We start from the raw sequence: 15,782 nt of genomic DNA, 5'->3' as shown, positions 1-15,782 counted from the left end.
GGGGCGCCCTGCAACAACCCCACCCATTGCTTCCCTGCTCCCCCAACCCTCCTGGGCTACCGTGGCAGTGTCCCCCCATTTGTGTGATGAAGTAATAAAGAACGCAGGAATAAGAAACACTGACTTTTTAGTGAGATAAAATGAAGGAGAGGAAGCCTCCAGCTGCTATGATAGTCCAGGCAGTACAGAATCTTTTCTTTAGACATGAAAGGGGGGGGCTGATAGAGCTCAGCCTCCAGTTGCTATGATGATGACGGTTACCAGCTGTTCTGTACCATCTGTCAGGAATGACCGGGAGTCATACCCATTTTTACCCAGGCACCCCCATCCAACCTCACTGAGGCCAGCCAGGAGCACTCACGGGCTGATGATGATGATGGATAGCAGTCATACTGTACCGTCTGCCACCAGGATGGGGATGCTGGTGTTCAGAGCTGCAGCACCCCGTCTACCAGCAGCATGCAGTAGACATAGAGTGACATTGAAAAAAGCGAGAAACTTTTTTTTCTCCCTTTTGGGGGCGGGGAAAGGGTGTAAATTGAAGACATATACCCTGAAACACCCGGGAAAGTGTTTTTGACCCTTCAGGCATTGGGAGCTCGGCCAAGAATGCAAATACTTTTCGGAGACTGCGGAAACTGTGGGATAGCTGGAGTCCTCAGTACTCCTTCCCTCCCTCCATGAGCGTCCATTTGATTCTTTGGCTTTCCGTTACGCTTGTCACACAGCACTGTGCTGTGGCCTCTATCATAGCCTGAAGATTTTTTCAAATGCTTTGTCATTTCGTCTTCTGTAACGGAGCTCTGATAGAACAGATTTGTCTCCCCATACAGCAATCAGATCCAGTATCTCCCGTACGGTCCATGATTTTTGGATTTCGGACTGCATCACCACCCGTGCTGATCAGAGCTCCACGCTGGGCAAACAGGAAATGAAATTCAAAAGTTCGCGGGGCTTTTCCTGTCTACCAGGCCAATGCATCTGAATTCAGATTGCTTTCCAGAGCGGTCACAATGGTGCACTGTGGGATACCGCCCGGAGGCCAATACCGTCGATTTGCGGCCACACTAACCCTAATCCAACATGGCAATACCGATTTCAGCGCTACTCCTCTCGTCGGGGAGGAGTACAGAAATCGGTTTAAACAGCCCTTTATATCGAAATAAAGGGCCTCGTTGTGTGGACGGGCGCAGGGTTAAATCGGTTTAACACTGCTAAATTCAGTTTAAACGTGTAACGTAGACCAGGCCTAAAAGTCAGAAGGAATTATAGGTGTACTGTCCACACCTTCCTTTTGTGTCTTTTACTGATTCATTAGGCTCAACAGCCCATTAAAGAACTTGATTACTGGGACTGTTGTTTTTGCAAGTATTAATATCCATTCTAAAGGGTAGGAGTGTGTGAAGGAAACCGAAGAGTTTTCGCTTTCAGAAGAACAGATGCCTTCAATGACCAATGTATAAGTATACCTAAAAGGCAGATTTCAACCCAAAATGTGTATTGTTAGTATATACTTTGCAAGTACTAAACAAGTAAAGAGTAACTAAGGAACAACTATCAGTGGGTTACATTTTATAAATAACTTATTTACAAAGCCAAAGACAGCTAGTCATTTTTCATTATTTAGCAAAAATTACTAAGTTTGAATGATGCAAAATACCTATTTTCTCAGGTTTCAGGAGTTTGAAGGAAACAGTAGAAGTTCCTCTGCCACCTGATTTTGTAGTGACAATAATGTCCCCCTTATCATTTTTAGCTTGTCCCACTCGACACACTATTTTACTGGCAGACATCCATTCAGCAGTCAGCAGACAGTTGTGTCCGCAGATTGTTAAACCTGGAAATCAAAGACTTACTGTGAATAAAACTGATGAAATACAGTCTGTCTTATAATAGTTAGTTTTCTGTTTATCTAGACATGTTATAAACAAATAAAAGAATTCTATCAATCCTGTCTTTTATAATTTAGATGGATAATACTGATGTTTACATTTAAGTATTTTTTCCTATTTTTATACATTTAAACTTTCACAGTTGTGGAAAATTATGGGTGGGGGATATCAGACAATTATTTAATGACAAATAGATTCAAACTATTAAGCTTTATAAACTGTTAAAACACAAATTGCCAACATCATATGTCAAAATATACAAAGTAAATATCCTTAAATCAAAAAATCAGACCTGTTACTATTCATTCCCTAATCCATTTGTAATAAGTCTAATGCAAAAATTTAAACAACTGGATTTTGACTCTAAGAAGTTCTCAAGCAGCATTTTCTGTACTTGGCCTATCTTTATATTTTGATTACCATCAACGTAAGTATTTTATGCGAGTTTGTGTATGTACAATGAAATCAACGTTTACTAACATTTAGTGATAAAAATCTAAACCTGCCAAGCCTAGTTAGAGATAATTGAGGTACTCTCATCTACTAATATGTACCTCTTCTATAGTACTTTGTAGACCCAATACAGTAAGGAAATCATGGGTATATTTTTCAAAAGCACATAGGTCACTTAAGAACCTAAGTCCTATTGATTTTCAGTGGGAGGTAGGCACTTTTGAAAATAGGACTTAAAGCTCCTAATCATTTAGGTGCTTTTGAAACTGTTTCTCCTTATGTACAAAGTACATTGCTGATCAGCCTCTATCTCTTCAAAACACTGCACAAATATTAATTATTCAGTTTTCAGGTATAGGTGTCTAGATTAGCTCCTGCCCCAGTACAGATGGTACATCACTGTAATCAATGACAGTTTTTTTTTAAATTGGGTTGGTTTGTATTTTCAATTTCTAGAAACCTCTTACCAATTTAACAGATACTTACATGAAAAAGGTCCACATATGTTGCACAGCCCCAAATATTTCACACTTTCTTTCATCATAATTTAATTCTTTGACCGTACACAGCAGACAACTTTGGCAGGTTTGAGGTTTTTGTCAGATAGCACATCTCAACCTGGCCAAATTCATTTTTTTTAAAGGGACTAAAATGCTTTTTACAACAGAGTGGAATATTCAGAAATAATTCTTTTTAAAATTTACAGGGATGGTAGATAAATTATATATTTTTTGAAGGTGACCATCCACTGCCTTCTTCATTCTATTCAACCAACAGAATGGTATCCAATACTGATTGCAGTACCTCTCCAGTTCATGCATTGAATGAGAGCACCCTTTTCTGGCAATGATACAAAATGACACCATTTGTGGAATATTACTAGAAGCTATGTGAAACTAAGCTGATCAACATAATAAGGGAGTTTATATGATGGAAGTAGATGTGCACTGAGGTCACATATAGACCTGGGTGACTACTGTGATACTGTGACTGGAGTTGGGCAAGGATCTGTGTTATTTAACAATTCTCTTTGAATTAGCACCAGAATGGGTGATGAAAAGGGCAACAAAAGGCACTATGGATGGTGTAAAATACATTAGCGGACATAAGTTAAATGACTTTGACTTTGCTGATGAAATTGCTTTACTAAGTATGATGTGGCACTGAATGATTCCCCTCATATCAGATGTAAAACAGGAAGCAGCAAAAATTGGACTGAAAGTAAAAAGTTATGAAGGTCAGAAACTGGACAATAGATTCAAAGACGTATGGGAATGGAAAAGAAATCACACAGGCAGAAGAATTCAGCTATCTGGGGAAAGTGATGACATTTGAAGGGGACTGGGAAAGATATTGATACAAGATTAGGAAAAAGCAAAGAGAGGTCTTTCACATTAAACTAAACCATGACTATACCATGTGACTGTACTGAGCTCACTACTGTACAGAGCAGAGACAATGGCTAACACAAAGCGATTGATGGGTAATCTCCAGAGATGGCTGAGGAAGATATTACACATTTCATGGAAAGACAAAACAACAAATGCAAGAGTAAGGAACCTGACAGAGCAGGACATGTTAGAAAATATCAAAAACAAAAAAAGGCTTGGGTGATTTGGACATGTACAACACATGGAAGATTGGAGCAAGTGTTAAGCAAGCATTGTACCTGTGGGAGGAAGGAAAAAATGAGGAAGACCAAGGAAGAACTGGCAGAAGACAATGACATAGTAAACTGAATGTGCTGGCATCACCTGAACTACTACAAAACTAGTGAGTGACTATAATCAATGGAGGAACTGGACTCCCAGATGTGTCAGTGGTACCAGAGGAACTAAGATCTAAAGTAAAGGTGACAAGCAGAGAAATAAATCTTGTCTCTGTGTAGTTGTGTGTTATTGGGTTGTGGGGTTTTTGTTGTTGTTTTTTTTGGGGGGGGGGGGAATAGGGAGGTTGCTTTTTTGTGCTAAATTAACAAGGAAGGAAGGAAAGGTTTTATGTTCGCGTTTTGCCTTCAGAATGTATGAAATATCAACCCCTGTCTTTTCTGGCTTTTGCCTGGAATTTTTGGAAGGACAAAAATAAGAGGCTGGAGTGAAACTTTTCTCAGCCCCGACTGAAAAGGTGAGAGAGTTGAATCTTTAACAAAGAACTTTTTCCCAAGTGTGTGATAGGAGTTTGAATTAAGTAGGTGCTAAAAAAATAATGAAGAAATAAAGAAATCAGACTTTGAAACCTGGGCAATTGAGACGAAAAGTGATTTTTAGTCACTGTTTAAAGACTCTTGACAGACTAGTGGCAATTATATCAAAAGACAAGTATACATAAAGTCATCCCACAAAACCAGGGTAGACAACACCAGACTCTTCTAGTGTAAGGACTAGCAAGGGGAAAAAAAACATTTATTTTATTTTTTCTAAATTATAACAACATTCAGAATGTCTTTATACATCAAAAGAAGCAAAAAAAAGCAGCCTGTTTCCTCCTTTGTAGGCCAGTTTTAAGGTTCACTCAATAAGATTCAATTACTATTTAATTTAACTTGATGGAATAATTTAACTTGGATTTTCACTAAAATATGTAGGAAATGTTTATACTTGTGCAAAATCGTTTGAAGATTTCTACATTATTTAAGAGTTTTTTTCCTGCCTTCAATTTTATTTCTTAAATAAATATTACTACTCAGGAAACATGGGACTTAAGAAGTCCACTAACTTAAAAATTTGCTATAATCGGCTTCACCTCACAGAATAATAGATGACATGGCACTGTAATGTATGTGCTCTTCATTAATGTTTTGCATACCACACTAAATATAGTAATGGCACAGGGCTAAAACTTTACAACTGACAAAAGATCTCCCTCGATACATATTTGAATCCAGAAACAAACTTGCTCCCAAATGACTGAACCTCCTTATAAATGAAAAGTATTTTCTTAAATTTTCTACAAGTGTTATTACAGTTTCATAAGTTTCAAAGTCACAAATGACTTACAACCTGGTTGTCTTTAACAGAATGATGTAAAAAGGCACATTCTCTTTCTTCATACATGCGGCATTCAGTTTATTCCCAAGCACATAACATTTTCTACTTTCTATTGAATTGTAATGCTTTTTGGCAGCAGGTGGTAAGGAGAGTTTAACTGACGTTTATAAAAATATTAGACCTGAATCCAACAAAGACTTGCAAGTGTGAGTACTCCCATCGTGTGTAACTCTTTGCAAGACTGGGACCTTAGGGAATGTCTATGCTGCGATAAAAAACCCATGGCACTGAGTCTCAGAGTTCAGATCAGCTGACATGGGATCACAGGACTCGTCTGTGGGGCTAAAAATAACAGTGTAGGCGTTTGGGCTCAGGATGGAACCCGAGCTCTGAGACCCTCCCCACTCATAGGGTCTCAAAGCCTGGGCTCCAGTGGAAGCCAGAACTTCTACACTGCAATTTTAAAGCCTCACAGCTTGATCCCCACAAGCCCAAGTCAGCTGACCCGGGCCAGCCACAGACATGTAGATGTACCTTTAGATACTCCCCAGAATAAGCTAAATGTTAAATAAGATAAGATAAAAATTACAGTGACTTTCAGCTCTCCTACATCAACACAGAAGATGATTAGCAGCAAAGATTTGAAAGAAGACCTATTTACACTGTAAAGTAATGCACAATTGCCCAGGTGTATTATTGGAGGGACTGTGGTGTGACACAGAATCCAGGTGAATTAGCTGGAGTGCTAAAAAGTACAACAAAAATTGTGTATATATAGTGCCTTTTACCTTCATATATCAAAGGTGGGTTTTTTTGTTTTGTTTGGCTGTGTTTTTAAACAAATATTCACTAAGCTTCAACATCCTGGTCAGAGCAGGAAAATGTTGTTATATTCTTTTTTTAGATGGCAAAGTAAAACACAGTAAAGTTAAACAATTTGAACACAGACACAGAAGTCACTGGCAGAGTAGGGAACAGAACTTGGGCGTTCTGTTTTACAATCAAGGGTAAAATCCTGGTTCCACTGAAACCAAGGACAAAACTCTCATTGGCTTCACTACAGCCAGATTTCACCCAACTACAAGACAAACGACCTCTGGCATAAGTAATAAGTTACACATATATTTAACGCGTATATTACCAATTCAAAACCATCGTTCCAAACACATGGAGGTAATTGTATATTATCATACTACACATTGTGTATTTCCTCTGAATGTAAAGATATCAGAATCTGTCACCAAGCAGTTTCTTGCAGTCTAAAAATGTGGAATGCATCAAACCATTTCTCTGAATTTACCTATGAGGTCTGTTGGCCCAGTTCCCAAGTTTTCTCCTCTAATTGTGACTTTTGTCCATGAAATCCCTTCATTGGGAGAGATACCAGTTACAAGAGGGGGCTGGCGTGATCGAGACATGATATTTTCCTTCTGTGATTGGAAATCCAGTTACTCAGCAATCTGTTCAATAAGGAACAATAAATACAGGATGTAAGTATTTACAAAACAATTATACCAAAAACTGAAAACATTAAAATTGTAAAACTAAACATCTTTTTAAAATGTTTTTATAAAAAACAGTTTTCACGACACATTTTAAACTTTTTATATTATTACTAGATGTTCTTGCATTTACACATATGTATATTCAATAACTTCAGTTCTGCATTAAGTATGGAAAGTAAAAATCCCCAAAAAGATACATTAGAAACAAATCCATTAACATTCATAATGGTAACTCAGAGTACACCTGTATAAGGTTACAGTAGTAAGAATTAGGAAGAATCTACTCAGTCAAGTCCATCCTTGGCTTAGATCAGAGGTATGATACTACGTATGTTCACAACCATAACACCCTCCTTCCTGGAGAGGGAAAGGATTCCTCAGGAGTAGTTTAGATAAATGATGAGTGTTTAATCCACAATGGAAACCACTCTTACTTTGCAAGTAAGAGACAGCTTCTGATACCAACTTAAAGGAGAAATCAATATTATCGACAACAATATAAAAAAATCCTATCTGGCCCAAGACAATATGCATTTGAATACGTATTCAAACAGCACGTGAAATTATTTGAGAACTATTTCCAGAATAGTATCATTCTGCATTTCAAATCAGGAGCCTGCCTGAATCATTTCAGTTATCTCAGCAGTCATAAACACTACTAAAACTCCTGTGTCATGCAACTCATACTTAATCTGTGATTAATTCTGATACTAAACTTCTTGCTGTTTATTAGTAACTTTCATTTGTGAAGCTTTGCAAGCCACAAAGCAGATGCACACGGCTTGAAGCAACATTATCTCCCACTGGGTTCTTTCTGCAGCTGCTGCACAGGGATTCAGTCCAAAGAAGCAAATAGGTCCTGTAGTAACTTTAACAGTAAAGAAAGGGGCAAGCATAGCTGGGTTCTGGGACAACAATCCACATATGATGACTCCTGTGTCAAGGGATATATGGACCACTTCATCTATTCTGTGACCCCCTAATCTTGCCAGGCAGGACAATTTAAAAAAAAACAAAAAAACTCTGAGGGGGAACCTCACAGCATTTAGTCCCCTCTGCACAGCCTTCCACCAGTGGCTCTTGAGGAGAAGATGATCTGTCATCATGTATTTATAACAGGAACTTCTCTAGTCCAGGCAAGCCGATAACCAAATATAACACCTGAAAAAAAAACGGCCGAAACCTTTCTGCACAACTTAAATAGATGCTAATGAGAACGTGACAGGATGTGATCCATGACAAATGACTTGTGAGTAGTCCAAAAATATATTGGTTTATGGTATAAGATAATATATTATGAAAGTAACAAAAGTACAGGTACTGTACAATATAAAAGCCAGGCCGGGTGGCTGTCCAAAATGGATTAAAGCTATTTGTGCAACCTTAATTCACCCTCTTTGTGCATATGCATTATGAGTGAGGCCCTACCAAATTCACTGTCCATTTTGGTCAATTTCCTGGTCACAGAACTTTAAAAATAATAAATTTCATGATTTCAGCTATTTAAATCTGAAATTTCACAGGGTGTAATTGTAGGGGTCCTGCCCCAAAACGGAGTTGTGGGGGGCAGGGGGGTTTACCAAGGTTATTGCAGGGGGTGGGGTTGTGGTACTGCTACTCTTACTTCTGTACTGCTGCTGGCAGTGGCGTTGCCTTCAGAGCTGGGCAGTTGGAGAGCAGTGGCTGCTGGCCGGGATCCTGGCTCTGAAGGCAGAGCAGCCACCACCAGCAGTGCAGAAGTAAGGATGGCATGATATGGAATTGCGCTATTGCCTGCAGAGCCGGGCCTTCAGTCAGCAGCCGCCACTCTCTAGCTGCCCAGCTCTGAAGGCAACAGTGGAGAATTAAGGACGGCATAGTATGGTATTGCCACCCTTACTTCTGCACTGCTGGCAGGGAACTGCTTTCAGAGCTGGACACCTGACCAACAGCTGCTGCTCTCTAGCCGCCCAGCTCTGAAGGCAAGAGTTTATCCGCTCTCAGACTATTTTTTGGATGGGATTCCTACCTCACTCAATGCACAGGATGGGTAGGGTTCACTTAATGAGCAGCTATTCAATATTTTGTTTTCCCTTCACTGTTCAATGCGTGACCCCAAGCTGTGCTTACTATACGCTACTCAAACCCTATTCTGAAGACAGGATTATTAATTTCCCCCAGGCCTTTTCTATGGAGCTCATCACTACAGTCTCTGAGTGATTCATAAACATTAACTAACTTTCACAACACCCAAATGAGAAGGGGGTATTATCATTCCCATTTTACAGCTGAAGAACTGAGGTTCAAAGAGATTAAGGTCAAAAGTAATTTTGGTAACCAATTTGAGATGATTAGGACATGATTTTTCAGAGTACTTTGAACATATGAAGTGCTATATAATACTAAGTACAGCTCCCATTCACTTGAGTTGTACCTGTGAATGCTCCACACGTCTGCAGATCAGACACCAAGATCTCAATTCAGGCATCTAGAAAATGAGAAACACAAAATTAGTGACTACCATGAAAAGTTTGGTCAAATGACTTGTCGAGCATCACATAACACCACTGGTAGAGACAGGAATAGAAACCAATTTTCCAGGGCAGTAATCAACTGCCTTAATCATGAAACCACCCTCTCTCTTTGCATCCCATGCCTCATTCACAACACATCACCCATTTTCTGCCACAAATGATGCAGGGTCCTACAGACAAGTCTCCTTCACTATACAACCCTGTTTAATTCCCCGAGCAAGCCCATCCTGTGCACTGAATGAGGCAGGGGGTCTGTGCAAAAAATAGTATGTAATCATGGTACAGAAACTGTATCATAATGCATATGAACAAGTGAGCCGAATTAAATCAGATGTATAATCTTAATTCTGGCATATCCTAGCTTTTGGGGGCTTGGTATTGCAACTTAATAATGTTCTTTTAACACAATTTTTTAGTGTGTAATTTCCTACATTTTTGAAATACAGAGAGTCCTCTGACTTTTGACACAATTCGTTCCTCAGAATTGTGTTGTAAGTCGAAACATAATAAGTTGAAATTGTTTTCCCATAGGAATCAATAGTATGAAGCGGGGATTGGTTACTGAACCAAGGCTTGATATACTACGTACTAAATGAATCACAGATAAGTAATATTGCAACATCAATGTATTTACTGTACACTGTATTTTGTAAACATATAAACTCACACATGCTGCTCAGCACGCTGGCAACACAGGCTCAGAAAGCCAGGAAGAATGGCACACATGTTGAGCCTCAGACAATCACTGCTCAGGCTTTCTGATTGGCTTTCTACCCCAAGCTCAGCCAATCAAAAACAAGCAGCAACCCTACCCACCAACAAGCTGCCCTGCTGCCTCAAAGCAAATCAGATGTGACACCTTCCAGCTCCATACCAGTATAATGCAACCAGGAAGTGATTTCAAGTGAACTTTAGGCAAATTGAGCATCCTAAGGGCAAACCAAGCAACGCAGGGGAGAAATGGGCACTCAGTTGGAAAGTATCATAAGTGGTGTCCATGGTAAGTCAAGTGTCATTAAGTCTGAGGACTCCCTGTAGTCAACTGAAAAAACAAATTCTATCATGTGTCATCATACAGACACCCACATGGATCAGCAGGAGGGTTGGAACCCTTTATATCCACTGCACAGGCCTCAGTCACTTGACCTAGTGGACTGATAGCAGTAGTAGGTAGTCATCCTCTGTGGACCAGCACTAGAGGTGGGATGAGACACTTTGCCAAAGGATTTCATAGTTATTTGTTGATAGCAGAGGAATGGTGAGACTCTGGAATCTTGGGTTCCATTCCAGGCTCTGAAGTGGAGTGTGAAGGGGTCACAGACTTCTCTGTCCATTCCCCCTTAGTTTGACCCCTTTGCACCATCCCTTCCAAACTGTCCCTGTCCTAATCCCCTTCGCCACTCCTAGCCATTCCTAGCCTCCACTCTTCAGTCTTCTCATCCAAATCCTAGTCCCAGTTTCCTTGCCCAGCAAGTCCTCGACTCACCCATCCCAATAGCTTATCCCAGTCTTTCCCACAGTCTCAGTCTCCTAGCCCTGCAATTCAAGCGCCCACACCATACCCTTTTCCCTAGGCTCTCAGGCCATCCAGTCCCAGTTTCCCCCTCCTTGCTCATCTGATGTCTCTCTTCCCCACCCTGGCCTCCGTTTGCCTGCTCCTCCTTATCTCAGTGTGTGTCATCCCACCCCTGCTTCTTTTTCCCGCCAGTGTGTTTTTGGAAAAAAGTGATAGTTTTCCCCCACCCTTGGCTCTCTGTCCTATCTCCCCACTCTCCTATCCCCAGTCTCCTTGCCTAGCCAGTCCCAGTCTCACTACAATTCCAACTCCCTCTCCATCCTCCAGTTCCAGTCCTAAATGCATTGTTCACATCTATTCCCTCTCCACCCACTTTCTGGTTCAGCTCTTGCCCCCTCTGCATTCCATTCAGATAATTTCCTCTTCTTCAATGCCTGGGCATCATTAGAAGAGGGCATTGAGAGCAGAGAAGAGACAGGCTCCTTGCTCTTAGTTCCTATGCCCAAGCCAGCTGGGAACTGCAGTTTCAGTGAAGTCTGGCTCAGACCCAGGTTGCAGTATGCTCAGTGAGGACAGAATCTTCAGAGAATTAAATTGCTAGGCTGTAGCAAGTCTCTGAGCATGTGTGAACTGTGATTTTTTATTTTATATTTTTTACAACTTGCTCAAATTTGGGTGGATTTTCACAGGGACAGCAAAAAACACATCCTGAGAAATTCTCCTGCCAAATATCAAATCCCTGCACCAAACAACAGTAGCTAGAACTTCTCAATAAAAAAGCTTAAGAATTGTTATTAACATGGGCAAAACAATGTATTTTTCACTAGCCTCATTCTCAAAAGTGGCTGAAATGTTTTGAATGACGTTTTCCAAAAACAGACTGAGGCAGGCACCAGACACACATAATTTCAGCCAAAATAGTTACAATTTTGCAAACTTATAACCAAGTACCAAATAAAATATGATCTCATAATGTGAAATGAAAAGCAACCTTAATAATAGGAGTTCTGCCTCAAAGAAATAAGATGTTCAAAGATTAAGTACATGTGCATCCCTCCTCACAAGTTTTGTGCCTATTGCCAAGTTTAAAAATACTGGTTTTTTGGAAATTTTGACTGCATTTCCCACATGGATCAAAGGTAGCAGTTATCATAGGCCCAGATTCATCCCTTCCTGTGGGAACAGATCCAGGGAGAAGACAATATTGTCAGCAGAGGAGATGGTCTTCCTTCCTCCGAAAAGCTGGCTTCGGAGACTACTCTGAAACTTGAAGGATAACAGGGCCATCTGTGAACAAGTCATGTGTCTCTGGTCCCTGACAGACTCCCCATGCCTTCTCAGGTCCAGAGTTTGATGACTCCACTAGAGACCTACAGAGATTTCCCTAGAATCAAAGAATCCTTGAAATGTAAGGATCTTGAGAGGTCACCTACGCTGAGACAGGATAGAAGAGATCTTGCAGTCTAGGACTGTATTATTCTCTTTGAGTGATTTCCACAGGGCCAGAAAGAAAATACTGTGCATTCGCCAGTAGCCTGCCCACCCAGTCTCTATCCCCTCCATCAGTGTGGAGAGATCTCCACAGAAAGTAGAGGGGTATGACAGTGCCATGGAGGTTGCTAAGCACCCCACTTCCACAGGAACTGGAAGATGGATGCATGGATCTGAGTGAGATCATCTGGACCATTATATTCATTGGACACATTCAGAGAGATTTATATAGAATTTTAAAATAAAGACCAAAACACAGGTCAAAATAGAGGACTCTTCAGAGCCTAACTAGTAATGTGGGGGAAATCTCTAGAAGACAAAATGAAACAGGAAAAAACTATTTTGTTATTGTTTGATTTTTCTTCACCAGAAAATTTTTCAGTTTCTTTTTACTGGGGATAGTGAATCTTTCAAAATATCTGGGCATACAGGTAATGTGTTGGAATTAAGACTAAACTCAAAAGTAATATTAAAACATATTTTGCTGGATTTCAGAAACTAGCACTTGATCTCTTTCCATGATGAGATGAATATATGTAATAAAAATGCTGAGCCTTCTGAAGTCTAATATTTTAGAAAAAATATTGCTATATTTATTGCAGAACTGCTTTAAAAATATTTCACTGGAATAGAGAGCCTGAAATAAATCTCAAAATGTTACAGCTGGACTATAGCATTCAGACTGTCTAGAGCAGTTGAGTTTTTATTTATAACAATTGGCTTCATTATTTCTCAGAATAGGTAAAGGAATTCTATATATATCCTCTCCTAGCTACAAAGAGTGAGCAAGTGCTTGGGACCATTCCACTAAAGAAGTTTTGTTCTGTATTTAGATGTATAATATCAAACAGAGAGCATGAGAGAGTGCACACGCGTGAGAGAGAGAGAATGTACCTAGGTCTTAGGGCACTTATATAAACAAACAGAAAGATGCAGAATTGTATGGGTTTGTTAACACTGGTGTAGAAGGGACAATGAAAAATAAAATGTTAAACAGTATGCTTCAAGGATCCCAACTACTGCACAGATATCTACTAGAAATAGCACATACAACATTATAATCAATTTGCCAAATCTCTACAAATAATAGTTATCATTGCAATTAACCTTCCAGTAAACTTGACTCATGAAAACAATATAGAAATTATTTTCTCCATTCTGCTACCTGGAGCTTACTTCATGCTTTTCTAATTCATGGTTTTACTAGAAAGTAGAATTCTGGTTTTACTTCTCATCCCTTCTCTTGCAGTGACTATTTGCCAATACCCAATATTTACCTGACTATTTATAAGTCTGCCCTGACCACGGGCTTTTATATTCTAATTGATTCCTTCTGCATATTTCTAGGATGGATGAAGTGATAATCAAGTAGGGAAAGGTAAGATTGGCACTTTTTAAAAAGGGGACTCAATGAAGGAGGACACAACAGATTGTCAGAAATGAACACAGAATAAAAATATTTGCATTAATTATATTTAAAAAAGCAATATTTTCAGGCTTTCTAGCATTATTGCAAATGTAAAGACCATGGATTGGAACTTATAACACTGACCATTAACATAACACATAGTATACCGAATGGAATTTTTCTGTCAGCATTTCCTCACAGGAAGGCCCTTGCTCCGTGTACAGCCCAACTGACTAAAGTAGTACAGCTAGTCTCAGTGGAGCACTGTGTGGTAAGGGTCATCAGACATAGATCCAATTGTAGGATCGAGCCCCTAATATAGTCAAATCAGCACTAAAAAATCATGAACAAAAAACCAACTCAATACCCACTAATCTTCAGTGTCAGAAATTTCCCACCCAAATTCAGAAACAATAAAGCTCTAACACAGCTATATTTGAGATCCTAAGTTCTTCTGTGTAAAGTATAAAAGAACTTGTCAAAAGGTCCTGAACAGAAAGTACCACAGTATTCTAGTTATCCATAAAAACTAGAATAACATGAGTGAGAACAAGGCAAGTTTCCCCACACTGCCATGACGATGCGTCTTGATTGTTACACACAGAGACACTTCTACTGGCTAGAAGGGGAAAGAAGATACAATAGTTCAATCCATTTGGTCACTGGCATCCTTGATAAGACTCTCAAGGGTGGTTTGTATGTATGATGCAACCTGTCCAATAGGAACTATATTGAGATCACCCATTCATGTCACATAGTTCAAAAAAGCCATTAGCTAAAAATGATTCTAACTCAGTAGTCATCTGAATTTGAAATACTGACCTATAGATAAAAGACCCAAAAGACTACAGGTGTCCCCAAAATGCTAGTTTCTAATTTTCTACTTCCTTTAACTTATTTTTAAAGAAGTGTAAACTGGAAACTAAACATGACTTTTATAATTCTAGGAAGAAGCACATTAGGAAAATACTAAAATCATAGCCAGAGTCCATACCTAGGGTTATAATTATAAATGTAGCCTCAAATAGAAAACTCGGCACAAAAATTGACTGTTCACCAGGTTTATAAACACTGGTTGAAATAGCACAATTCTCTCTCTTTTTATTATATGTGCCCAACACTGTGCTGCCAGCAAGTGGACAAGAGACATTTCCCAGTTTTGTCATCTTCTGAACTTTTGTGCATCTAGTAGTCTCTCAGCAACAAACTCAGAGCCATTAAAGACCACTGTTCTTTCCAGTGAGCACCCAAAGTGAAGCTTGAAAAATATATCCGCTACAAAACACCTATCTGACTATAAAGAATGTTCAGATAGGCTTTTTCCAGTAATAATTATCACTTTGAAATTTAATTAGTTTATTTCCCGTTGTCTCCATTATTAAAAAAAACTTTTACAAAACTACTGTCATACTTCTCTGAGGAGTGTTATTCATAGACAGATAGGATGCGGAAAGACAGGTTTCTCAGCAATGTTTTTTTCTGAGAAGTTAGTCTTATTGAAGAAATTTCTTTAGGACCTTTCTTCTTTGTTTGCTTTGGACCATATTCCTTTATTATAGTAGTTGTCTCTTTTTTATTATCTTGAGAAAACAAAGTCACAAAAAAGGTGTAATCTGGCATACACATCAGTTGCTTGATTGCTTTCCATGACTGTTTCCAGATAAGTCTTTTTGATATCATGTTGGCTATCATAATTCTTGGTGTGAAGTGCAAGGAGCTGAGAAGTATCACTATAAACAAAACTATTGGAGACATTCTGCAAGATGAGCACAATCCTTTTCTCTTTAAATGAATTTCTCAAGTAAGTTTTCTGATCACACAAACATGGATCTGGCAAACCAAGCAGAAACAGCAGAGGCTATCAGATTTGCTAAGAAAGCTATTTAACCTTTGGGATTACTCTGAGAATTCTGATTCACTTTCTAGGACAAGCTGGGTGTCCAAATGGCAAGGGATGTGAGAGGATAAAGGAATTGTCATAACTGATCAGACCAGTTTTGTGAAGCAGGATATTGCT

General features: G+C 39.3%; 1 protein-coding gene across 8 annotated transcripts in view; it reads right to left on the bottom strand.

The window, feature by feature from the left end:
- Positions 1-15,782, bottom strand: part of EXOC2 (exocyst complex component 2) — a 204,346-nt gene that overhangs the window by 176,099 nt on the left and 12,465 nt on the right. For 5 of the 8 annotated variants that reach the window (XM_050939915.1, XM_050939921.1, XM_050939922.1 and 2 more), the window contains exons 2-4: positions 9,251-9,304; positions 6,633-6,792; positions 1,661-1,837 (exon numbers count right to left, since the gene is read on the bottom strand). In XM_050939915.1, coding sequence (XP_050795872.1) covers positions 1,661-1,837; positions 6,633-6,750 — 295 coding nt within the window. In that variant the 5' untranslated portion in view covers positions 6,751-6,792; positions 9,251-9,304. Of the gene's footprint in view, positions 1-1,660; positions 1,838-6,632; positions 6,793-7,877; positions 7,999-9,250; positions 9,305-15,782 lie in introns of all 8 variants that reach the window. The other 3 variants (XM_050939919.1, XM_050939920.1, XM_050939918.1) reach the window with 2 other exon arrangements.

This window comes from Gopherus flavomarginatus, chromosome 2 (assembly GCF_025201925.1).
Source record: "Gopherus flavomarginatus isolate rGopFla2 chromosome 2, rGopFla2.mat.asm, whole genome shotgun sequence".
Lineage (NCBI taxonomy): Eukaryota > Metazoa > Chordata > Testudines > Testudinidae > Gopherus > Gopherus flavomarginatus.
Note: the sequence above shows the minus strand (reverse complement) of the source record. Positions and strands in the feature narration are given on the sequence as shown.